This window comes from Triticum dicoccoides, chromosome 3A, assembly GCF_002162155.2.
Source record: "Triticum dicoccoides isolate Atlit2015 ecotype Zavitan chromosome 3A, WEW_v2.0, whole genome shotgun sequence".
Lineage (NCBI taxonomy): Eukaryota > Viridiplantae > Streptophyta > Magnoliopsida > Poales > Poaceae > Triticum > Triticum dicoccoides.
In genome coordinates, this window is record NC_041384.1 from 641002458 (window position 1) to 641028406 (window position 25949).

Sequence of the window (25949 nt, forward strand, 5' to 3'; positions counted from 1 at the left end):
AGGACTGGCCCCAGTTGTTCCCATCCATCCCAAAAGCATTGGAGCAGACAAGATATTTTCGAAGAGAGCGCAGCTGCATCGTAGCGTCTGTCCTACTCCCGTAAAGCTCAAGGACATGAGGAGCGGCCCCACCGCCCATAGTACTATTTTGTTACCGCCCATAGTACTATTTTGTTACCGCCCATAGTATTTTGTTACTACAACCACGGTCCATATTTGTCGCGTTGTCATCATCTGATGCTACGTGCTGCTACAAGAGAAGCATAGTGTTTGTACAGTTGATCGAGCTAGGCGATCGATCGCATTACCAACACAGTGCGAGGAGAGGAACGAGAGCACGCAAGTGGACAACCTGGTATGTGCTTGAGAGAGACCACGTCCAGACGATCGAGGCAGCTGGAGTTGGGTTAGCTGGGTTTTGATTTTGGGTTGTCATTTCTTGCACTGTTGGAGCACGCTCTGGTCCAAAAGGCGGCACGGTTTCACTGATATATCACCGGAACGCGATGGCGACGCCAAGAAGGCTGGGGATCGATCGACATGCTACCAGTAGCGTGTGCGAAGGATCTGTTTTCCATGCTCACATACGTCAATTATACTATATACATTAATAACCACGAATGGGGTAAGGTCATCACTCATGGGTTACAGTATTGGTTTAGGCGTTTAGCGTCCTCCTGTCAAGCACGCTGCATAAAGTTGGATGGCTACCGGCCCCCTCTCTGCGAGCAATCACAGCTGCTTGCCTGCCCTTTTGAGGGATTTTGACGTCCGGTAGTGACATAGCTAGAGTAGAGGGAACTCCCAGTGCCTGAGGTCCGCCGCCCGGTCGTGGTGGAGAGCAAGTACGCAGCTAATCGGGAGCTCCCAGTGTCTGAGGTCCGCCGCCCGGTAGTACATAGGATATAGTAGGATGGACGGCCTTCACACGGAGCTCGCGCTGGGGCTGATCGGCGAGCTCGACACGGCGCCGTTCGTGGCCAAGACGTACCAGATGGTGAGCGACCCTAGGACGGACGCGCTCGTCAGGTGGGGGAGGGACAGCAACAGCTTCGTCGTCACCGACGTCGCCGGCTTCTCGGAGCTCCTCCTCCCATGCTTCTTCAAGCACGGCAACTTCTCCAGCTTCGTCCGCCAGCTCAACTCTTACGTGAGTACCTACTGAGGCTTCCTTCGGCCTTTCTTGTCCTAGTAATACCAGTGATCCGTAGTCTGTTAATGGTACTCGATCTAGGCTTGCACGTGCACCGTACTCTTGCGAAATGTCTGCTTAATTTGCTATGATGAGATTGCTGTGCAGGGCTTCCGGAAGGTGCACCCGGACCGATGGGAGTTCGCGCACGAGTCATTCCTGCGCGGCCAGACGCACCTTCTGCCGCTCATCGTGCGCCGCAAGAAGAAGCGCGGCGAGACCTCTTGCTCGTCTCTAGTCGGCGGCGGCGAGCAGCACGTGATGGCCAATATAGGAGAGGAAGTGGAGGAGGAAGAGGACGACGAGGGGAGGGAGGCGCTGCTCGAGGAGGTTCGGAGGCTGCGGCAGGAGCAGACAGCTATCGGGGAGCAGCTGGCGCAGATGGCCCGGCGACTGCAGGCGACGGAGCGGCGGAGTGACCGGCTCATGCCCTTCCTCGCCAGGCTAGACGAGGATCCCAACGCCACCTCCCTCCACCTTCTCCAACAGGCAGCCGAGAAGAAGCTCCAGCGCATGCAGTTGCCTTCCCGTGATTTTGCTTCCTTTCCCATTGCACCCCCGCTTCACCCGGCGCCTTCACCGCTCTTGGCTCTCGGCGACGCGGCCATGGACGGAGCCAGAGTCGGGCAGTGGGCGGAGCCGATGCCACTGAAACTCCCAGCCTTCGAGGAGCCCTCCGCGAGCTCCGGGGTGCAGCAGGTGCCGGAGTTCGAGGGCGGCGGCAGGGACAGCGGCAGCGGCATGGGCATAACTGACAGTGGGACCGCCGTGGAGATCCCCTTCCCGTTCTGCCTACTTGGCCAGTGTTTCTTCTAAACATGGCGCATAGTGCATGCACATGCACTAGCTTCTTGTACTTAGTGTACTCTTACTAATTTAGCAATCATTTGTACACAACTATTTCCTACGAAACAGCCCGGATCAATTATAGAAGTTCAGTACAAAGCACACCGGACATAACAAAAATTATACCGAGGTCCTACCACTATCACCGCCAGAACAAGTCGGCGATACGTCGTTGCCACTGCTTCCCTACAGGAGTCGGCATGGCCTTGTTCATGGCAGCTGGAAAGTCTTTATGCACGTACACCTAAGGACCATCATTCTGGAGCCACAGTCGTCTTCGTTGTTGAACCCTTGAATCCAAAGTGCATGTCACCATTGCATACACAAAGCAAGAAACCCTAACTCTCACAAGCTTCTGTTGCCGCATGTCCTCCCTTTCACACGAGCAATCCCCTGCATGCTGAGACAACACCAATCATGAAAGCCGTCCAACTACGCGGTTTGTTCAAGATAGATACAAAGACGAACATGCCATTGTCTCACGTCGCATGCCAGGGAGATCAAATGTCTTTTGAGGACCTCCGTCATTAATTTTAGTGTGATGCTCGTCGAAACCGCATCTTGATGAACGGCCATCTGGGGGGCCAAGATTTTGTAGATGAGTACTCAAAACATATTAAAATAGAAAATAACTAAAGAGCAGGTTCTGGCACCATATATATTTTGAATGGGAAATAACTCAAGAGCAGGTTTTGGCACCATGGTATTAGCTTTGTCGAAAGAACACAAAATACTTTGCAAATCTATAAAGAACACCTGTCTAATCATTTTTGTGCGGTGCAAAAAATGCCTAGTCAAGAAAATTAGCCATATGCACATGGAATTGTTCCTCATGTTTTTTTGTTGCTGTTCTCCAAATATTGTTGTGTATGGTCGCCGGTGAAAGTGCTCCTTATAATGCAAATGACCCTACACTCGACAAACATAGAACAAAAACTATGTTGTTGTGTAATACATATATAAATTAGAAGTGCTGATCAAAATAAATTAGCCAATAGAGTTTGAAGAAGAAGGGTGCAAAAAGCAACAAAATAATTGCTTCTAATATAGAATGCAAGGGGGGAATGTTGATTAAAATAATTTTCCAAAAAAATGCTAGTAACGTGTATTGAACTCATGATCCATTATTTTTTAGTTCTACCGTGAGTCACAACTCACAATATGCCACAAGTTTATCACCATAAACATTTGGCGGTTTCCTTTGTTATTTATGTCAGATAGAGCAATATATATTGATAACTTTCATCTTGGCCTGTTTTTGCCGTTTGTGGCAATTTTTATCTTCACTTTATTTTCGCTCCCTTTGTGTACTTGTACTGAATCGCAGACCTTTTGCTTAATAATATGATTGCATGCACCATTCTGATACAGAGACCAGGGTGAACCTTCTTTTTAAAAAAATACAGTAATGTTAACACCCACACATGTGGCTTGTTTGCACTTCGCCCACACGCGTTGATACACGTTGATTATGTTTTGCACGAGTCCTAAAGGAATCTGTTAGAATTTCAGTGCCACGTGGGCATCATCGTGTGTGTGGATGTTGGAGAGTTCGTCCACACGACCCGCAACACACGGTTGCCAGCTGCACCGTGTGGGCGAACCAGTTTCTTCCCACACATCACCACCTAGTCCACGCGTGTGTGGGCGAAATGCTCTTCGCCCACACGACGCTCGTACGTTGTTAGATGGCAACTGGAGTTGCGCGTATGTGGCAACTAAATAAACACACATGACAATTACGATTCGTTGCTAGATGGCAACTGCAGTTTCGCGTACGTAGCAACTAGGTAAACACACATGCCAACTGTGATTAACCATACATGACAACTATGGTCGGACCACACGTGGCAACTAGTTAATCACACATGGCAACTATTGTTTCACCACGTAGGGCAAGTAGTTTATCACACATGGCAACTATGGTTCGAATACACGCGACATCTACCGTTACTTAGACATGGCAACTATAATTAACCAAAACAGAGAAGTTGCCATGCTTTTACAACTACATTTGCCATCCCGGCTGACTACAATTGCCATTCCCTGGGTAACTAAAGTGTCATCCCACGGGTGCGCCAGGACGTAGGGCAGATTTGCTTCATGCCACACACGCGGGATGAGGATGAGTAGTAGTTTGTTGGGCGTGTGGCACGAAGTAGCTGCGCCCACACATGTGGGCAGTTCTAATGTTCGCCCACACATAGCCTGTGTGGGCTGCCTCTAGCTTACGCCACACACGACGTGTGGTTGGATGTCTAATATGCCACACGTGTGGGCGTTATCAGTAAAATTTGTGCTTTACGAAATCAACCAGACATGGCTCAAGCGATGGCACACGTCCTTTCCTTATCGAAGGTATTGGACCCAAGTACTATTACAGGGTTGATAGCTCCAAATTTGACGTGTGATTGGATCAACCAACATCGACCTATGAGTGCGAACGTGTCTTTGTAGCGACCCGACCTCAGACGGTCAAGTCTTTGTGCATACGTGTCATCCCTGGATCGGTATTGCTGACACGCACAGTACTCGAGATTTTATAACAGAGTTCAATCAGACACTTATTACATTGAATGTCTCAAAAGAGAACTTATTACAATAATATGGCTGAAGGACATCTAAATAAGATAATAGAGGAAGCTTCGAAGGTAGTAGAGTCCATCCAACTCCACGGCAAAACTGAGTGCATGACAATGACCTAGCGCACCTTACTCTTCGTTTGAAAACTCTGCAACATAATATGTTGTAGCCTGTGTAGGTCAGCACATGGAATATACTGGCAAGATAACACTATAGAGCAATGGAGAAATTATAGCTATAACTACATGCATATATGGCTGGTGGAGGCTCTATATATGGTTATCATTTGCATAAAGCTAGTTTTTCCCTACAACAAAGGAATATATTTTATTTAACTACAAGTTTGTTGAAAGCATTGAGAATGGTAACCCCATCTCAATTCCAATTAAAAGTTAACAACCCAACAAATTAATTAAGTAGAGTGATGAGATCAACATAATAATTCAAGTACCAGATACTCAAGATGTCCATAACTGGGGACACGGCTAATCATGATTAGCTTGTACACTCTGCAGAGGTTTGCGCACTTTTCCCCACAAGACTCGATCTCCTCCATTGGATTTCTCGCACTTCATGGTGTTTGAGAAACAGATGACCGAGACACAGTCTTTTCCAAGAGGCCCCCTTAACTGATAGATATGCCGGTACACCTACAATCCCCTACATCTGCTAGCCCATCATGGAAAGGATTCCCACAACTTACTCAACTATGCCAGAGCCGATAGTGGCATGTGGATGCACAAAGAAGTTTCTAGCATGAATAATGTCATGATCCCTTTGAGCCTGGGTGGCAAACCATAGGATGATCACACGGATGCCCCGGGATCTCCTTGGACAGCACTGGATTCCCCAGGAGCCCACAAACCAATCCACCCATATGTGTATTAAAGTAGCCACCTTAAGTTAAACCTTAGTAAACAATAACTCTCACAACTTTCACGAATTCTCTCAAAACCCAATCCACGTCTACGAGCATAGCATAGAAGTATAAGCATAACATAGTAACTCCCAGGGTTTGATATAAAAAGGGCAATAGGTTCCTACCTCATCAACTACTTCCCAAAACCCACATGCTAAACAAGTCCTAATCATGCAATGTTTGAGGGTTGAAACTAATGCATAAAAACTGGATATTAAAGGGAATATGATCAAAGTGTTACTTGCCTTGCTGACGATCAGAAAACCCTAGAGATTCGTAGTAGCAAGCCTCGCACTCCGGAAACATTATCGTGACAAACAATAGCATACATAAGCACTCAAGCAAAAGAGGCAAGGTTAAAACTCAAGAGAAAAGATCCAAACTGAAAGTTCAAGTGAAGAGCTTTGATTTACAAAAAGAATCAATCAAATCAGAGTTACGAAACTCAAACTACGATCAAAAGAAATTCAAATTCAAATTTGCTTGAAACCAAATTTTTAATTATCAAAACCATGTTCAGATTGATTATCTGGAAAGAGGGGAACAAGACGAATATTTTGGCATTGGTTTCACTGCATCTGGATAAACGAGCAAAAAGTAATGGGTTTGAAGTTCAGGGACAAATTGTGAGAAAAGTATTCGCAGATAGGTCCCTGGCCAAAAATTAAAATTAAAAAGAAAAGACTATCGGACGAACATCCGCTAACAGGGGCTAACGAGCGAATTCGTTCGTTAACAGAGAGGATTGGGTGAACGTTCGCTAATTAGGTCGATCCGAAAATAAAAACAAAAAACTGAAACTAACCGGAAATAAACCGACGAAACCTGTGACACTTCAAAAATTTTATTTGGTTTTCAGCAAAAACTTTGTTGGTTTTTGAAAAGAGGCCATTTAAATTTTTTTCCAGAAAACCTTCCTCTTAAAAACTTCTTTAGCAAGGATTTTTATTTTTGTATCTTCTTCAAACTATGGTGTTTGATCATTTAAAATTCTTTCTCTAACGGTTCCCTTCTCAAAGTATATTTTTGGAAATTATTCTTTTTCTTATAAAAAGAACTCTATGAATTTTGAGGTTTTTCTTACCTTGAAAACCCCCATGGTTTTACCATGTCTCCTATAGTAAATCTTGTCAAAATCCCTCCCTCCACCTTTGAACAATCTAAATTCTCTGCCTCAACAAGTCCAAACAAGTTTTGGATTTTATTTCAATTATTTTATCTCTCAAATCATTTCTACCAATTATTTTGAGCCTGAGTGATTTTCAAAGCAAGTACCAAGATACAATTGATTTTTGACCTCAAACCAACTTCTCTGGATTGTCCTTAGCATCCACAACCTAGAACCATCTTGATCCACTCTTCTTCTTTTCAAAAATTTCAAATTTCACTCTCTGCAAGTTTGGACCAGATTTGCCAAATTTGGTGAAATTCATATCTACACTTCTCCAAAAATTCTACCAAAATTCAGGAAGCCTCCTGGTGCAATGAGAGGCCACCCCACCAAGTTTCAGCTCAAGGAAAAATCCCTACGTGCCTAGATCATTCTGTCGAACACCTTGCATGCACTGTTTCTGTTCATCTTCAGTTAAGTTCAGAGTTTCAGTGTCGATCTTCGTCAGAAATTCAGTCACGCGGCCACAGTGCCCTTGGCACGTTGCTCGCAGCCTAGCTTGCTTGTCCGGAGCCTCACACGCGCGCTTGGCGCCTTCCTGGCGTCGGTGGCACCCTGGCCCGCCTGCGCCGGCGTGTCTTGCGGCGGCCGAACCACCGTAGCGGCCGACAGGGAGCAGAACGGCGGCTCAACGCCGTTCGGCGCCGCCCTAACCCCCTGGTGGCTCCGCGTGGCCATTTCCTCGCCAGCGCACGCATGCAGCACCGTCGCCGTGGCGCGGCACACACAGAGCGCGCTCCCTGCTGCCGACGGGCCCGCGCCGCCCCGTTCCGTCGAGCTCCCCCTAAGCAACCAAATCCCGCTGCGGTTAGCACCTAAATGGAACCAGGGAACATCCACGACGACGCTCAACCTCTGAACCTTCCCGACCAAGCACTGCACCGCCGTAATCCATCGCCGGAGAACTCCGTTCTCGGCCACCGCCTCGGATCGCCTATAAAAGGGGACCCCGAGCTCACCCTCGAGCACGCACCACCACTGCACCTCACCAACGCCCCGACAGGCCACTAGGAGGACCTCGAGGAGGTCTCCTCCCCCGACTCCGGCCGCCCCGTTCCGCCTCGGCCTCCGTCTCGATTCGCTCCGGTGAGGCCGTCCCCGGCGCCCAAACTTCGTCAGTACCCTCCTCGAGCAACCAGAGAGCTAACCCCCACTTCAGTTCGATCCTTGCAGCCCTCCTCGGCGAGCTCCATCAACGCCCGAACCACCGTCCGCCGGAGCAAGGGCCGCCGTCGACGTGGTGCTCGCCGGCGAGCACCACCACCACCCACCGACGCGGAAGGACGCACTGAACACGGAGGTACCCTCCGACCCCCCTGCCTCGCCGTGGATCGCCGCCGGCGACCACCGCGGCTCTCGGGCACCGTCGAGCTCTGCCGCCCCGTTTGAAAATTCAAACCTAACGGGTGGGACCTGCCCGTCAGCCTCCCAGTTCTTTTTAAACGAACCGTTTTCTGAAGGCGTCTTCTGCCAAATGCGTTTTCCCGCTGGGCCGGCGTATTCTTTATCGAATCGTTTTCTGTTTTTATAAGTTAGCCCCTGGGAACTTTCTGTTTCATTACAGATGAGTCCCTGGCCTAAAACCCTTATAACTTTTTAACAGAAAAGTATTTTTGATTGATTCTTTTTCTGTTCTCCTTAAAATTTTGTCTAGTTTTTTATCAGATTTATTTGAAAAATATTTGGAATAATTTTGTGCACCTCACGGTATTTACGTTAGCGCGTATGTTTCTTTATACCGTAGATACCGAAGGAGGTGAAGGGACCGCGAACTTCACCGAGCTAGGCTTCGACTACTCTGAACCAGGGAAGCATGTTTGAACTTTTGATATGATGATTGTTTTGGCATGTTTGCATTAAGTAGTTTCATGGCATGTTGATGAGCATACCGACGAGTGTCATGTTACATGCAATGATGAGGCAAGTGAGTTTCGAAAATCCATAAGTGGATGGATGAGAGTATGCATGGCCATGTGTTGGCATGAGGATGGGTAAGATGGCAGTGTTGCAGCATGCCAGTCTTATGCCAGACTATATGACTTCAGTGTCAACCCGTATCGATCCAGTTCCTTCCACTTTTCCTTCCTTGTACTACCACATGTTTTCCGCAAGGAGTATGGCTTAGTAAGTTGCAAACCGCTTTCTTGGTACACACCAAAAGGAGAGGCCGTGATGATGGTTCCATGGCCCTGGATTAAAGCCAGTCATCCGGTCAGGGGGCATGGGTGTTTCCGGTTGGGACCGAGAGGGGGGCACCCCTTAGAGCGCGCGTATATAAATTTGATCCCATGCTATTCGAGATTGTGATCTCCCCGTCTTAAAAGTTTTTCTTGGACGATGTCTAGGGTGATTCCTGGCATCAAGAGGTAGGATGGGTGTGTACTGGTTAGCTGTGTTTTCTTCCGAAATACCATAAACGGAACTAGTCCTTCGTGACTACGGAAAGCCGTTGGCTGTGGGAAAAAATTTCGTACAAACTCTGCAGAGTCATATATTCCTTTGAACCATCTATTCCATGTCCAAGTTTGGTATTATCTTATCCTTACAAATGTCAGTTTTGATGACAGAGACTCCGGTGAATCACATGACTGCTAAGTCCGGTTAAATGTTTATTCCTGTGGATGGACTAACCCATTTATTTTCATGAATTGAATATTTATTATGAGTATTATTTACTTGTGAATAAAAGCCCCTTCTGTGATGTCGCTCAGACATCCGACTGTGGCATTGTTATTATTTTACTTTCAATAAAAGCCCTTTCTGTGATGTCGCTCAGACGTCCGACTGTGGCATTTCTTTTAAAGCCCTTTATGTGGTGTCGCTCAGACGCCCGACTGTGGCATTTCTTTTAAAGCCCTTTATGTGGCGTCGCTCAGACGCCCGACTGTGGCACTTCTTTTAAAGCCCTTTATGTGGCGTCGCTCAGACGCCCGACTGTGGCATTTCTTTAAAAAGCCCTTTATGTGGCGTCACTCAGACGCCGACTGTGGCATTTCTTTTAAAGCCCTTTATGTGGTGTCGCCTAGACGCCCGACTACGGCGTGCTTTATTTATTTATCTTCCTATCGAGGTGTCGCTTCAGACACCCGATTGGGTTTACAGTTATTTTGTTGGGTTTTCCAGCGGACCACCGCCGACCCCCTTTTTACCTGTCTTGTTTTTTTACGAATTAATGTGACACTGTTAAAATACTCATGACGTATCCATGCATGCATTTGTTATATCTTATGTCCGAACTGTCTTGCGAGTACTTTCAAAGTACTCACCTGGCTTGTTGATTTGGCCAGATGCTGACGAAGGCGATCTCATGGATGAAGAATTTGATAGCGAGTCCGACGCCTAGAGGAATCCCAGTCAGTCTCGTGCGACCCTGGATTTGGCCACTGTATTATATCCGCTTCCGCTACCAAATAAATTCATCGAGCCTCACTTCGACGCTCGATGAGATGCCAGTTTTAGAGTCATGTATCTCACTCCCCGCTATGATTTTCCACCACCATCCTATCCTTGAGTCAGTAGTATGCCTCCACACCACTGTGTCATGTCCGCCATTATGTATAATTATTGGCGTGCTTGTAATAATTTGGTTGAGCAACCGTAGCTCGACCCTGTAATATTTTATGCTACTGGCTTATTGTATCAAGAATTTGTCTACCGGTAAGGAGGATTTTTCTCATACTGGACTCAAAAGATTGGTTTCCCAATAAACATTTTTATTGGAAAACCGGTTGTGACAAGCTTGGTACCAGAGCCAGGCTGACTGTAGGAAGCCACTAGGTGTGATCGCTAATTGGTTATTAGCATGCTAGAGCTAAATCATATTTTTGCAATTGTAGTCATTTTCTGACAGTCAGCATAAATTTTATGATCTGACCATTCAGAATTTTTGCCTACTTTTGTAGATGGCCGACAACAGCTGCGAGTCTCAGACCTTCGCCAACGTGCCCGATGGGTTCGTCAAGCTTCTCTCCTTCATCGTTCAGGTCGCGATGGGGCCATCTGTGCGCCCAGTCTTCACACTCTGCCAGCACAAAGTCAACGACAGTCTGACCATGCACCAGGCCGCGGTGCAGTTCAAGGGAGGGCGTGGTGAGTTACGCCGCTTCCGGTTCTTGGGAAGAGCCATGCCTACGGAGAGGCATGCTATGCAGATGGCAGCCCGCGAGGCGATAGCTCGTCTCAGGGATGTCCTCCCCGTTATGAAGACTCGTCGTTACCGTTATCTTCCATGCCATGTGCCTTACACCTGTCACTACGCATTCTCCTGCCCCAGAGGAGAACGAGACGAGGCTTTTGAGATGCTTATTGAGTATCTCCGGGCCCTGGAGGCAGCCTTCGACAACCTGGTGGACGACTTCGTGGCTGCCCGCATGGACTCAGTCCATGGCTGTGCCGCCAACAGGAGGGAACTCCTGCCCACCGCACCGCCACTGACTTTTGTCTCGTCCTCAGCATCTTATGCACCTACTCGTCGCCTGCCTTCTACCAAAGAGTTCAACCAAGTCATTGCGCCCACTCCAGCGCGCACTGCACCACCCTTCGCGCCCACTCCTATTCGTGTTGTTCCGCCCCTGGCGCCCGCTCCGTCCAACCAGCGCAACTCTACACGTATGGAGCCTATCAGTGAGGAGGAAGTCGAGTCCCCAGCCTCGCTACGCCTCACCCTCGGCAGGGCAAAGGAGATCGTCAACATCTCCGCCTGAGTAAAGCTTAGCCGCCATGCAATGTACCGCTTTGTACGATATGTTTATATGTACATAGGTTGTGAGAAGTAGCCTGTTTGCGCATCATGTAGGATCTGGAGGAGTGCACTAGCCTAAATAACATGTCAGGATTATGTACGCATATCCTGAGTGATGTATTGTATAATTACCGCCTGCGTGTAAGATATGTAATGAGCAGTCCTTCTCCGTGCGCAAATCGATTTGTTTTTCTTAAGTAAGCTTGGTTATTTATTTTATTTGCCAGCTTTGTGCATTTATGGAATTGTTTTTCCGACCCCTTTTCGCTTTTCTTATGGGTTTTATAAAATATCCCCAGAGTGAAAAATGTCTCGTCCTTGGACTCGCTCCATGCCAACTTCACCAGAGGAAAATTATGATACACAACCCAGCAACAAGTTCACACAGGGACAGTCGAGCCAACAGGGCATTGAAACGGCACTTTCCCAAATGTGCCGCCTTTATGAGCAGAGTCAGCAACAACATCGGGAAATGATGAACCAAGTCATCAACATGGGAAATCACCATGGACAGTATCAGCAGCATTCCAAGTTATCTGAGCTACAGAAGACACGTCCCCAAACATTTTCTCATACTGACAAGCCTCTTGAAGCCGAGGATTGGCTTCGAGATATGGAGAGAAAATTAGTTATTGCAAAATGTTCAGACCCCGAGAAGGTACTATATGCCCCGCACTATCTCACAGGAGCAGCTGCATCATGGTGGGAGAATTTTCTGCACATGCACCCCAACGAAAGTGATATAACTTGGGACGATTTCAAGGAAGGTATTCGTGGGGCGCATATTCCTAAAAGCCTTATGAAAATCAAGAAGAGAGAGTTTGATGATCTCAAACAAAGGACCATGACAGTGTCAGAATACAACGGACAATTTACACTGTTATCTCACTACACCAATGAGGAGCGTATAACTGAAAGCAAGAAGATGGAGAAATTCCTTGATGGTCTGGCGCCTGCGCTTAAATGCCAACTGGTTGTACACACTTTTCCAGATTTCAAGACACTAGTGGATAAGGCCATTACCTTGGAAAATGAAAGGCACATCCTGGAAGATTTCCGCAAGCGAAAAAGGGACCAGAAAAATCATGCTCGCAATCCCCGAAGTAAGGCGGATTTTCAGAAAGGTGGCACACACAAAACCCCGACAAATGTCTCACGACCAGTCAAGAATTTCCATGCCAGAGACAAGGAGTTCACATATCGCCCAGGCATGACCTGCTACGCTTGTGGAGAAGAAGGGCACTATGCCAAACAGTGCCCCAAGCCAAGGAACTCGACCCCGAAGCCAAACAACGGTGGAAATAATTCAGCGCCCAAGCGCAACAATTTCAATCCCAACAACAACCACAGGAAGGGTCATCTGAACCACGTGACCAAAGAAGAAGCACAGAACGCCCCGGATATCGTACTCGGTACGTTTCCTGTCAACACAATACCTGCCATGGTTTTGTTTGATTCTGGAGCTTCTCACTCATTCATCTCGAAAAGTTTTGCTTTGCAAAATAATTTTTCGATGTTTCCCTTGGAAAAATCCATGACCATCAAGTCCCCTGGGATTCAGCAAGTCACTCAGAATTACTGTCAGGATGTGGTTATTGAGTTTGAAGGATTGAAGTTTCACGCCAATCTTATCGTACTGGAAAATAAAGGACTGGATGTCATCCTAGGGATGGACTGGTTAACCACCAACAAAGGTTTTATTGACTGTTTCAACCGGACTGTAATTCTCACACACCACCACGGGAAGACAATAAGAGTGTCAGCCAAAGAAAGAAAAATACCCCGGCAACCGAGATTGAATAAGGTGGACGCTTCTGAGCTAAACAAGGTTCCAGTAGTGTGTGAATTTCCTGACGTATTCCCCGAAGAACTACCAGGCATGCCACCAGACCGAGAGATAGAATTCAGCATTGAGCTAGCCCCAGGAACCACCCCCATATACAAGAAACCATACAGAATGGCACCATCCGAGTTGATTGAGTTGAAGAAACAAATAAAGGAATTGCTGGACAAGGGATACATTCGAGCCAGCTCCTCACCTTGGGGATCACCAATTTTATTTGCCAAAAAGAAGGATGGAACACTGAGATTGTGCATAGACTACCGAGCACTTAACATGGTCACAGTCAAGAACAAATACCCGATGCCCCGGATAAACGATTTGTTTGATCAACTCGCTCAGGCCAAGGTATTCTCAAAAATTGACTTAAGGTCAGGATACCATCAATTAAAAGTGCGAACAGAAGATATCCCCAAAACAGCTTTCACCTCCAGATATGGACTATACGAGTTCACAGTAATGCCATTTGGATTAACGAACACCCCCGCATATTTTGTTCACCTCATGAACAAAGTATTTATGAAGTTTATGGACAAGTTCGTTGTGGTATTCATCGACGATATTCTGGTATACCCCAAGACACCTGAAGAGCACACGGAGCATCTCAGGATTGTGCTAGGAGAACTCAGGAAACACCAATTGTATGCCAAGTTCAGCAAGTGCGAATTTTGGCTAAGACAAGTAGGTTTTGTAGGCCACGTGCTGACCCAAGACGGTATTGCAGTGGACCTGGAGAAAGTCAAGGCCGTACTTGGCTGGAAGTCACCAGCCAGCGTAACGGACATACGAAGTTTCTTGGGAATGGCAGGATATTACCGCAGATTTATTGAAGGATTCTCCACCATAGCCAAGCCAATGACGCAGTTACTCAAGAAGGAGAAGAAGTTTGAATGGACAGAAGCCTGCGAGAAAAGTTTCCAAGAGCTAAAACAGAAATTAACGACAACACCGGTATTAATTGTGCGAGACATACACAAGAATTTTGAAGTGTATTGTGACGCATCTCGAAAGGGTCTTGGATGCATGTTGATGCAAGAAGGCAAGGTTGTCGCGTACGCTTCAAGGCAACTTCGCAAGCATGAGGAAAATTATCCCACTCATGACTTAGAATTGGCAGCAGTCATACATGCACTCAAGGAATGGAGGCATTTCTTACTTGGAAATCGATGTGAAATATACACGGACCATAAAAGTCTCAAATATATTTTCACACAGCCAGAACTAAACTTACGGCAACGACGCTGGTTGGAATTGGTAAAGGATTATGATGTTGGTATCCACTATCATCCAGGAAAAGCAAATGTAGTGGCCGATGCTCTTAGTCGGAACCCCAGCTCCGACGAAAACAGTCTGCAAAGCTTGAGACCGGAATTCCAACAAGAATTTGCCAAACTCAACTTGTTAATGATCGCGGAAGGCACCATATCAAACTTGGAAATACAACCCGACCTTGTGGAGAGAATTAAAGAAGCTCATCCTGGTCACCCTAGCATTGAAGGAATTAAAAGAAAGGTGAGTATGGGCAAGGCCTCGGAGTTCGTCATAGACGATGGAGGAATATTATGGTACGGAGACAGACTCTGCGTGCCAAATATAGAGGACCTCAAACAGCAAATTCTAGCTGAAGCCCACACTGCCCCATATTCGATCCACCCTGGAGGAACCAAAATGTATAAGGATATTTAGGAAAGATTTTGGTGGCACGGTATGAAGAGGGACATAGCCACATACATTGCATGTTGCGATTCTTGTCAACGCATAAAAGTTGAGCATCAAAGACCAGCCGGACTACTGCAACCAAACAAAATACCTGAGTGGAAATGGGATGAAATAGGGATGGATTTCATCGTCGGACTACCTCGGTCATGACACGGGAATGATGCCATATGGGTCATCACCGATAGATTAACCAAGGTGGCACATTTCATTCCAGTGAAGACAACCTACAACACTCAGAGGCTTGCCAGGATTTACCTCTCCCGTATAGTTTGTCTGCATGGAGTCCCGAAGACTATAATATCCGACAGAGGCACTCAGTTCGTCTCGAGATTCTGGGATCATTTACAACAGGCTCTGGGAACTCAACTGGCCTTCAGTACAGCCTACCATCCCCAGACTGATGGACAGACTGAATGCGTAAACCAAATTTTAGAAGACATGCTGAGAGCATGTGTCCTCACCTATGGAGCCAGTTGGGAAGAAAGCCTGCCATATGCCGAGTTCGCATACAACAACAGTTACCAGGCCAGCCTGCAGATGGCACCTTTTGAAGCCCTATACGGACGAAGATGTCGTACCCCGCTAAATTGGTTAGAGACCGGAGACAGCCCCATCTTTGGCTCAGACATGCTCAGAGAGGCCGAGGAAAAGGTCAAGCTAATCAGGGACCGACTTAAGACAGCTCAGAGCCGACAGAAAAGTTATTAAGATCAGAAACATCGTGGGGTCAGCTTCAAACCCGGTGAGTTCGTGTACCTCAGAGTATCCCCTATGAGGGGATTGCAACGATTCAAGATTAAAGGAAAGCTAGCGCCAAGATTCATCGGACAATTCTGTATAGTGGCACAAAGAGGCACCGTAGCCTACCAGCTAGACTTACCCGAAGAATTATCCGATGTCCACGACGTGTTCCACGTTTCGCAATTAAGGAAGTGCGTAAGCAAACCAAAGAAGCAAGTATCCCATGAGGACATTGACGTGCAGCCAGACCTCACCTATCGGGAACGTCCAGTAAAAATATTAGAGGAGTCTGAAAGGAGGACCCGACAGAAAACCATCAAGTTTTTCAAAGTTCAGTGGAGCAATCACACCGAAAGTGAAGCAACTTGGGAAAGAGAGGATTTTCTTCGGACAGAGCACCCACACTTATTTAAGGATCAGCTGAAATCTCGGGGACGAGATTTTTCCTAAGGGGATAGGTGTTGTGACACTCCAAAATTTTTATTTGGTTTTCAGCAAAAACTTTGTTGGTTTTTGAAAAGAGGCCATTTATTTTTTTTTCCAGAAAACCTTCCTCTTAAAAACTTCTTTGGCAAGGATTTTTATTTTTGTATCTTCTTCAAACTATGGTGTTTGATCATTTAAAATTCTTTCTCTGATGGTTCCCTTCTCAAAGTATATTTTTGGAAATTATTCTTTTTCTTATAAAAAGAACTCTATGAATTTTGAGGTTTTTCTTATCTTGAAAACCCCCATGGTTTTACCATGTCTCCTATAGTAAATCTTGTCAAAATCCCTCCCTCCACCTTTGAACAATCTAAGTTCTCTGTCTCAACAAGTCCAAACAAGTTTTGGATTTTATTTCAATTATTTTATCTCTCAAATCATTTCTGCCAATTATTTTGAGCCTGAGTGATTTTCAAAGCAAGTACCAAGGTACAATTGATTTTTGACCTCAAACCAACTTCTCTGGATTGTCCTTAGCATCCACAACCTAGAACCATCTTGATCCACTCTTCTTCTTTTCAAAAATTTCAAATTTCACTCTCTCCAAGTTTGGACCAGATTTGCCAAATTTGGTGAAATTCATATCTACACTTCTCCAAAAATTCTACCAAAATTTAGGAAGCCTCCTGGTGCAATGAGAGGCCACCCCACCAAGTTTCAGCTCAAGGAAAAATCCCTACATGCCTAGATCTTTCTGTCGAACACCTTGCATGCACTGTTTCTGTTCATCTTCAGTTAAGTTCTCAGTTTCAGTGTCGATCTTCGTCAGAAATTCAGTCACGCGGCCACAGTGCCCTTGGCACGTTGCTCGCGGCCTAGATTGCTTGTCCGGAGCCTCACACGCATGCTTGGCGCCTTCCTGGCGTCGGTGGCACCCTGGCCCGCCTGCGCCGGCGTGTCTTGCGGCGGCCGAACCACCGTAGCGGCTGACAGGGAGCAGAACAGCGGCTCAACGCCGTTCGGCGCCGCCCAAACCCCCTGGTGGCTCCGCGTGGCCATTTCCTCGCCAACGCACGCATGCAGCACCGTCGCCGTGGCGCGGCACGCACAGAGCGCGCTCCCTGCCGCCGACGGGCCCGCGCCGCCCCGTTCCATCGAGCTCCCCCTAAGCAACCAAATCCCGCTGCGGTTAGCACCTAAATGGAACCAGGGAACATCCACGACAACGCTCAACCTCTGAACCTTCCCGACCAAGCACTGCACCGCCGTAATCCATCGCCGGAGAACTCCGTTCTCGGCCACCGCCTCGGATCACCTATAAAAGGGGACCCCAAGCTCACCCTCGAGCACGCACCACCACTGCACCTCACCAACGCCCCGCCAGGCCACTAGGAGGACCTCGAGGAGGTCTCCTCCCCCGACTCCGGCCGCCCCGTTCCGCCTCGGCCTCCGTCTCGATTCGCTCCGGTGAGGCCGTCCCCGGCGCCCAAACTTCGTCAGTACCCTCCTCGAGCAACCAGAGAGCTAACCCCCACTTCAATTTGATCCTTGCAGCCCTCCTCGGCGAGCTCCATCAACGCCCGAACCACCATCCGCCGGAGCAAGGGCCGCCGTCGACGTGGTGCTCGCCGGCGACCACCACCACCACCCACCAACGCGGAAGGACGCACTGAACATGGAGGTACCCTCCGATCCCCCTGCCTCGCCGTGGATCGCCGCCGGCGACCACCGCGGCTCTCGGGCACCGTTGAGCTCTGCCGCCCCGTTTGAAAATTCAAACCTGACGGGTGGGACCCGCCCATCAACCTCCCAGTTCTTTTTAAACGAACCGTTTTCTGAAGGCGTCTTCTGCCAAATGCGTTTTCCCGCTGGGCCGGCGTATTCTTTATCGAATCGTTTTCTGTTTTTATAAGTTAGCCCCTGAGAACTTTCTGTTTCATTACAGATGAGTCCCTGGACTAAAACCCTTATAACTTTTTAACAGAAAAGTATTTTTGATTGATTCTTTTTCTGTTCTCCTTAAAATTTTGTCTAGTTTTTTATCAGATTTACTTGAAAAAAATTTGGAATAATTTTGTGCACCTCACGGTATTTATGTTACCGCGTATGTTTCTTTATACCGTAGATACCGAAGGAGGTGACGGGACCGCGAACTTCACCGAGCTAGGCTCCGACTACTCTGAACCAGGCAAGCATGTTTGAACTTTTGATATGATGATTGTTTTGGCATGTTTGCATTAAGTAGTTTCATGGCATGTTGATGAGCATACCGACGAGTGTCATGTTACATGCAATGATGAGGCAAGTGAGTTTCGAAAATCCATAAGTGGATGGATGTGAGTATGCATGGACATGTGTTGGCATGAGGATGGGTAAGATGGCAGTGTTGCAGCATGCCAGTCTTATGCCAGACTATATGACTTTAGTGTCAACCCGTATCGATCCAGTTCCTTCCACTTTTCCTTCCCTGTACTACCACATGTTTTCCGCAAGGAGTATGGCTTAGTGAGTTGCAAACCGCTTTCTTGGCACACACCAAAAGTAGAGGCCGTGATGATGGTTCCATGGCCTTGGATTAAAGCCAGTCATCCGGTCAGGGGGCATGGGTGTTTCCGGTTGGGACCGAGAGGGGGGCACCCCTTAGAGCGCGCGTATATAAATTTGATCCCATGCTATTCTAGATTGTGATCTCCCCGTCTCAAAAGTTTTTCTTGGACGATGTCTAGGGTGATTCCTGGCATCAAGAGGTAGGATGGGTGTGTACTGGTTAGCTGTGTTTTCTTCCGAAATACCATAAACGGAACTAGTCCTTCGTGACTACGGAAATCCGTTGGCTGTGGGAAAAATTTTCGTACAAACTCTGCAGAGTCATATATTCCTTTGAACCATCTATTCCATGTCCAAGTTCGGTATTATCTTATCCTGACAAATGTCAGTTTTGATGACAGAGACTCCGGTGAATCACATGAGTGCTAAGTCCGGTTAAATGTTTATTCCTGTGGATGGACTAACCCGTTTATTTTCATGAATTGAATATTTATTATGAGTATTATTTACTTGTGAATAAAAGCCCCTTCTGTGATGTCGCTCAGACATCCGACTGTGGCATTGTTATTATTTACTTTCAATAAAAGCCCTTTCTGTGATGTCGCTCAGACGTCCGACTGTGGCATTGTTATATTTTACTTTCAATAAAAGCCCTTTCTGCGATGTCGCTCAGACGTCCGATTGTGGCATTTCTTTTAAAGCCCTTTATGTGGCGTCGCTCAGACGCCCGACTGTGGCACTTCTTTTAAAGCCCTTTATGTGGCGTCGCTCAGACGCCCGACTGTGGCATTTCTTTAAAAAGCCCTTTATGTGGCGTCGCTCAGACGCCCGACTGTGGTATTTCTTTTAAAGCCCTTTATGTGGTGTCGCCTAGACGCCCGACTGTGGCGTGCTTTATTTATTTATCTTCCTATCAAGGTGTCGCTTCAGACACCCGATTGGGTTTACAGTTATTTTGTTGGGTTTTTGAGCGGACCACCGCCGACCCCCTTTTTACCTGTCTTGTTTTTTTTACGAATTAATGTGACACTGTTAAAATACTCGTGACGTATCCATGCATGCATTTGTTATATCTTACATCCGAACTGTCTTGCGAGTACTTTCAAAGTACTCACCTGGCTTGTTGATTTGGCCAGATGCTGATGAAGGCGATCTCATGGATGAATAATTTGATAGCGAGTCCGACGCCTAGAGGAATCCCAGTCAGTCTCGTGCGACCCTGGATTTGGCCACTGTATTATATCCGCTTCCGCTACCAAATAAATTCATCGAGCCTCACTTCGACGCTCGATGAGATGCCAGTTTTAGAGTCATGTATCTCACTCCCCGCTGTGATTTTCCACCACCACCCTATCCTCGAGTCAGTAGTATGCATCCACACCACTGTGTCATGTCCGCCATTATGTATAATTATTGGCGTGCTTGTAATAATTTGGTTGAGCAACCGTAGCTCGACCCTGTAATATTTTATGCTACTGGCTTATTGTATCAAGAATTTGTCTACCGGTAAGGAGGATTTTTCTCATACTGGACTCAAAAGATTGGTTTCCCAATAAACATTTTTATTGGAAAACCGGTCGTGACAAAACCCTAGAAAAGCAACCTAGGTTTTTACCTAATAAACCGACGAAAACCGGCAAGAGGCGGTGGCGTCTCCAGCGAGTTTGGCGGGAGGTGGCGGCGAGGAGGGGTGGCAGTGCGGGGCGGCGGCACGGGCGACGGGTGCGACGCGGGCGGCTGCAGGCGGCGGCAGGCGGCGGCGGCAGCTGCGGCGGGAGGCGAGGTGAGGTGAGGTGAGAGGGGGGCGTCGATGCTTATAAAGAGGGGAAGCGAGCCGGCTTGGGGAAGGGGGCAAGGAGGCCGGTGGAGTCGAAGTCGGAGCCGGACTCCGGCTCGGCCACGGTGGCGCGCGCGTGTGGAGGAAGGCGGAGTCAGTCTGACGGATTTATTTTAACATAGGTTTCGCCGCGAACAAAAATCCTTATAAAATATAAAAAATTCTAAAAATACCAGAAATAGTTTTCACCGTCCAAACCTAATATTTAGGACAAGATGAACATTTTTCTGGCCTAAAAATGCAATTTTCAAAAATGAAAGTTTTTCTCTAATTCAAATAAAATAGCAAATGAAATACGAATAAAATAATAATTTGATTTTAAAATTTCTTCTCCAATATTTCTATCTTTTTTAAGTCATTTTATCTTCTCTCATTTAATTTTGTAATTGGAAGAAATTGGAGAGAAATTATAAAATCAAATTGATCCTATTTTCAAATTTGAAAATAAATTCAAATAGGAAAATTTGTGAAACCTCCAACTCTGTCCTTGGGTCCTTGAGTTGCTTAAGATTTCTAGGATCACAACCAAATGCAAATAAAAATATGATATGCATATGGTGTCCTATGTATAACATTCAAATTGAAAATTGGGATGTTACAAACCTACCCCCCTTAAGATGAATCTCGTCTCGAGATTCAGGTTGGCTAGAAAATAGGTGTGGATGGTCTTTCCATAGGTCTTCCTCTCACTCCCAGATGGCTTCCTCCTCGGTATGGTGGCTCCACTAAACTTTGCAAAACTTGATAACCTTGCTGCGTGTAACTCGGCTGGCAAACTCGAGAATCCTGGCAGGCTTCTCCTTGTAAGTTAGGTCACTCTCCAACTGAATTGCTTCCAGGGGCATTGTATCTCTGAGGAATATCGGCCATCTCTGCATGGCACTTCTTCAACTGGGAGACGTGAAACACATCATGAACTCCCGACAATCCTTTGGGTAACTCCAACTTGTAGGCCATTTCTCTCATACGTTCCAAAACTCGATATGGTCCTACAAATCTTGGGGCTAACTTTTCTTTAACTCCAAATCGTTTAACTCCTCACAGTGGTGACACACGAAGATATGCTCTATCTCCAATTTCATAGACTAGCTCCTTGCGTTTAGTATCGGCATGACTCTTCTGCCTGGACTGAGCTACCTTCAGTCTATACTCTATCGCGAATTAACTCAACCTTCTCTTCAAACTTCTTGATTAAATCTGGTCCGAACAACTGACGGTCTCTGACTTCATCCCACATCAATGGTGTCTTGCACCTCCTTCCATACAAAGCTTCGAAAGGGGCCATCTTCAAACTGGCCTGATAACTGTTGTTTATGAGAACTCTGCGTAAGGCAAATTATCATCCCAACTAGATCCATAATCTAGCGCACAAGCTCTAAACATGTCCTCCGGAATCTGGTTGACTCTCTCGGTCTATCCATATGTCTGCGGGTGAAAAGTTGTACAGAACTCTAGCCTAGTACCCAAAGTCTGGTGCAACTGATTCCAAAACTTCGAGGTAAACTGTGTTCCTCTATCTGATACGATGGTCCTCGGAACTCCATGCAGACATACGATCCTGGTCATAGATATCTTGGCCAACTTCGTGCTTGTATAAGTGGTTTTCACGGGGATAAAGTGAGCCACTTTGGTCAAGCGATCAACTACTACCCAGCTAGAATCATATCCTGATCGGGTCTTGGGTAATCCGGTGATGAAATCCATGCCAAGCTTATCCCACTTCCATTCGGGTATCAGCATAGGCTGAAGTAATCCTGCTGGCTTCTGGTGTTCTGCCTTAACTCTTTGACATACATCACATACGGCTACATACTCGGCAATATCCTTCTTCATTCCTTTCCACCAAAAACGTTCCTTCAAATCCAAATAAATCTTGGTGTTTTCGGGGTGACTCGAGTATGGTGAGTCACAAGCTTCCTGAAGTATTAACTTCCTGATCTCTGGGTCATTGGGCACATAAATACTATCCCCAAACCATAAAGTTTCATGCTCATCTTCACGAAAACTTTTGGCCTTTCCTTTGCTCATCTTCTCCTTTATCTCAGCAATTTCCTTATCATCCTTCTGAGCTTCTCGAATCTTTCCCAATAATGTAGACTGAACCTCCATTGCTACAACAAATCCTCTTGGAACTATCTCCAAATGAAGTTCCTTGAGATCGTCGACTAACTCTTGCGGTGATCCTCCACTTACGTGGGTATTGACATAACTCTTGCGGCTCAAAGCGTGTGCTACGACATTGGCCTTTCCTGGATGATAATGTAGCTTCATATCACAATCCTTTATGAGCTCCAACCGTCTCCTCTGCCTGAGATTCAACTCCTTCTGTGTGAAAATATACTTCAAACTCTTGTGATCCGTGTATACATCACAACGGTTTCCAATAAGAAAATGTCTTCAGGTTTTGAGTGCATGCATTACGGCTGCTAACTCCAAATCATTTGTGGCATAATTCAACTCATGAGGTCGAAGCTGATGTGAGGCATATGAAACAACTCTTCCATCTTGCATAAGTACACCTCCAAGTCCCAAGCGAGAAGTGTCGCAATACACTTGGAAATACTTGTGTATATCCGGAAGAATCAACACTGCAGCTGTAACCAAATGTTTCCTCAACTCCTGAAAACTGGCCTCACGTTCCTCGGTCCATTTGAACTTGGTGTCCTTCTTCAATAACTCTGTCATGGGTTTCGCAATCTTGGAAAAATTCTCAATGAACCTCCTATAGTATCATGTGAGTCGCCCAGAAAACTGCGGATCTCTCCAACTGAGGTGGGTGCCAGCCACTCAGTGACAAACTGAACCTTGGTAGGGTCGACTGCTATACCTTCTCCTAATATAACATGTCCAAGAAATCCAACTTCCTTCAACCAAAATTCACACTTGCTGAACTTGGCATATAGCTGATGTTCCCTGAGTTTCTCGAGAACTAATAGCAAATGTTCCTTGTGTTCCTCTTCATTCTCCAAGTACACCAATCTGTCATCAATGAACACTACAACAAAATTATCCAAGAACTCCATGAACACCTTATTCATCATACTCATAAAATAGGCAGGGGCGTTAGTGAATCCAAAAGACATGATCGTGTACTCATATAGCCCATACCTTGTGGTAAAAGCTGTCTTAGGTATATCCTGTTCTTGGATCTTCAACTGGTGGTATCCTGATCGAAGATCGATCTTGGAGAATACTTTGGCTCCCTGTAGCTGGTCAAAAAATCATTGATCATCGGTAGTGGGTACTTGTTCTTGATCATCACTTCGTTCAATGCCCGATAATCAACAACCATTCTCAAAGATCCATCCTCCTTCTCAACTAAGAGCAGTGGGGCTCCCCACGGTGATGAACTGGGTCGAATATAACCTTTCTCCAATAACTGCTTAATCTTCTTCTTAATTTCATCCAGATCATTTGCGGGCATCCGATACGGTCTCTTCGATATTGGTCCGGTGCCTGGCAACAACTCTATCAAAAATTCTATATCTCGATCTGGTGGCATGCCTGGCAATTCCTCTAGAAATACATCCGGGTAATCCTTCACAACAGGCACTTCTTAGTGAACAACTCCCGAGAGTGAATTTACTTGAGTCTTCCTTGGCGCATGCCTAGACACATACTTGATCCGTTTACCCTCTGGGTGGTGAGGAGAATTGTCTTACTAGAACAATCAATATTTCCTCCATACATCGGTAGCCAATCGATGCCTAGTATCACATCCAATCCTTATGACTCCAAAATGATAGGTCTGAGGGGAAAACATGCCTACCTATGGTCAATGGCATCTGAAAACATCCTCTGCTTGCCATATACTCCGCTCCATGAGAGCTTACTAACATAGGTGTCTTAAGGGCTTTGGTGGGCAACTTAAACTTATCCACAAATCCCCTCGATATGTATGAATGTGATGCACCAGTATCAAAAAGAACAGTAGCAGTAAATGACTTAATCAAAAACTTACCGATAACTGCATCCGGCTGCTCTTCAACTTCCTCCATGTTAACGTGGTTCACCTTTCCTCTGGTGAAAGGGTTGGGCTTCTTCCTAGAACTTCCATTCCCATTACCATTCTTCAACTCAGAACACTCATTGGCATAGTGGTCATTCTTCCTGCACTTGTAACAGGTGACATGACTTAGATCCTTCTTAGCGGGTGTTGTTGGGTTGGAACGGTTCTGATTGTTGTTTCCTCCATTCCCATTTCCATTCTTAGCCCCATTGTGGTTATGCGAACTTCCCCCATTGTGAGTGTGGCCTCCATGGTTATGATGGGTATGTCCTCCCGAGTTTGGGGTAAAACGAGGCTTCTGCTGAGCTCCAGAGTTGTACTTCCCCTTCCGATACTTCCTTTTGTAGCTCTCTATTTGCTGCTGCTTGCCTTCAATCATAACAACCCTGTCTACAAACTCCTGGTAGTTAGTGAATGTTGCCACCATCAACTGCATACTCAGCTCATCATTTAGCCCTTCCACAAACTTCTCCTGCTTTGCGGCATCTGTGGCCACATCATTTGGGGCATAGCGAGCTAACTTACTAAACTCATCCACGTAGTGCCCCACAATACGGTTTCCCTGGCGTAAGTTGCGAAACTCATGCTTCTTCATGCTCATAGCTCCGGTTGAGACATGTGCAGTGCGGAATGCTTGCTGGAATTGATCCCAAGTGACATTGGCTATGGGGAAAGTGGTTGTGTAATTCTCCTGCAATGAGGCTGCGGGTCCATCCAGTTGATGTGCGGCAAAGCACACCTTCTCAGCATCTATGCAACCTACAGTGGTCAGCACCCTTCCAATCATGCGGAGCCAGTCATGAGCAACTATCGGCTCGGTGCTACTAGAGAACACCGGCGGATTCAACCTCAAAAAACGGGATAAGTTGTCAACTAGAGGTGGTGGTGGTGGGTGGTGCAGTAAAGCAACGTAAGTATTTCCCTCAGTTTTGAGAACCAAGGTATCAATCCAGTAGGAGACCACGCGCGAGTCACCTCATACCTACACACACAAATAAGAACCTCGCAACCAACGCGATAAAGGGGTTGTCAATCCCTTCACGACCACTTGCAAGAGTGAGATCTGATAGAGATGATAATAATAAGATAAATATTTTTGGTATTTTTATGATATAGATTGAAAGTAAAAGATAGCAAAATAAAGTAGATTGGAAACTTGTATGATGGAAAATAGACCCGGGGGCCATAGGTTTCACTAGTGGCTTCTCTCAAGATAGCATAAGTATTACGGTGGGTGAACAAATTACTGTCGAACAATTGATAGAAAAGAGAATAATTATGAGAATATCTAGGTATGAACATGTATATATGCATCACGTCCGTGACAAGTAGACCGACTCCTGCCTACATCTACTACTATTACTCCACACATCGACTG

General features: G+C 46.4%; 1 protein-coding gene across 1 annotated transcript; it reads left to right on the forward strand.

Annotated features, from left to right (window-relative positions):
- Nucleotides 1-830: 830 nt before the first annotated feature.
- On the forward strand, nt 831-2008 carry LOC119272439 (heat stress transcription factor C-1a-like). Its single transcript, XM_037553928.1, has 2 exons — nt 831-1150; nt 1301-2008. The coding sequence occupies exons 1-2, from the start codon at nt 914-916 to the stop codon at nt 2006-2008; spliced, it is 945 nt and encodes a 314-aa protein (XP_037409825.1). The 5' UTR covers nt 831-913.
- The last annotated feature ends 23941 nt before the right edge of the window (nt 2009-25949 follow it).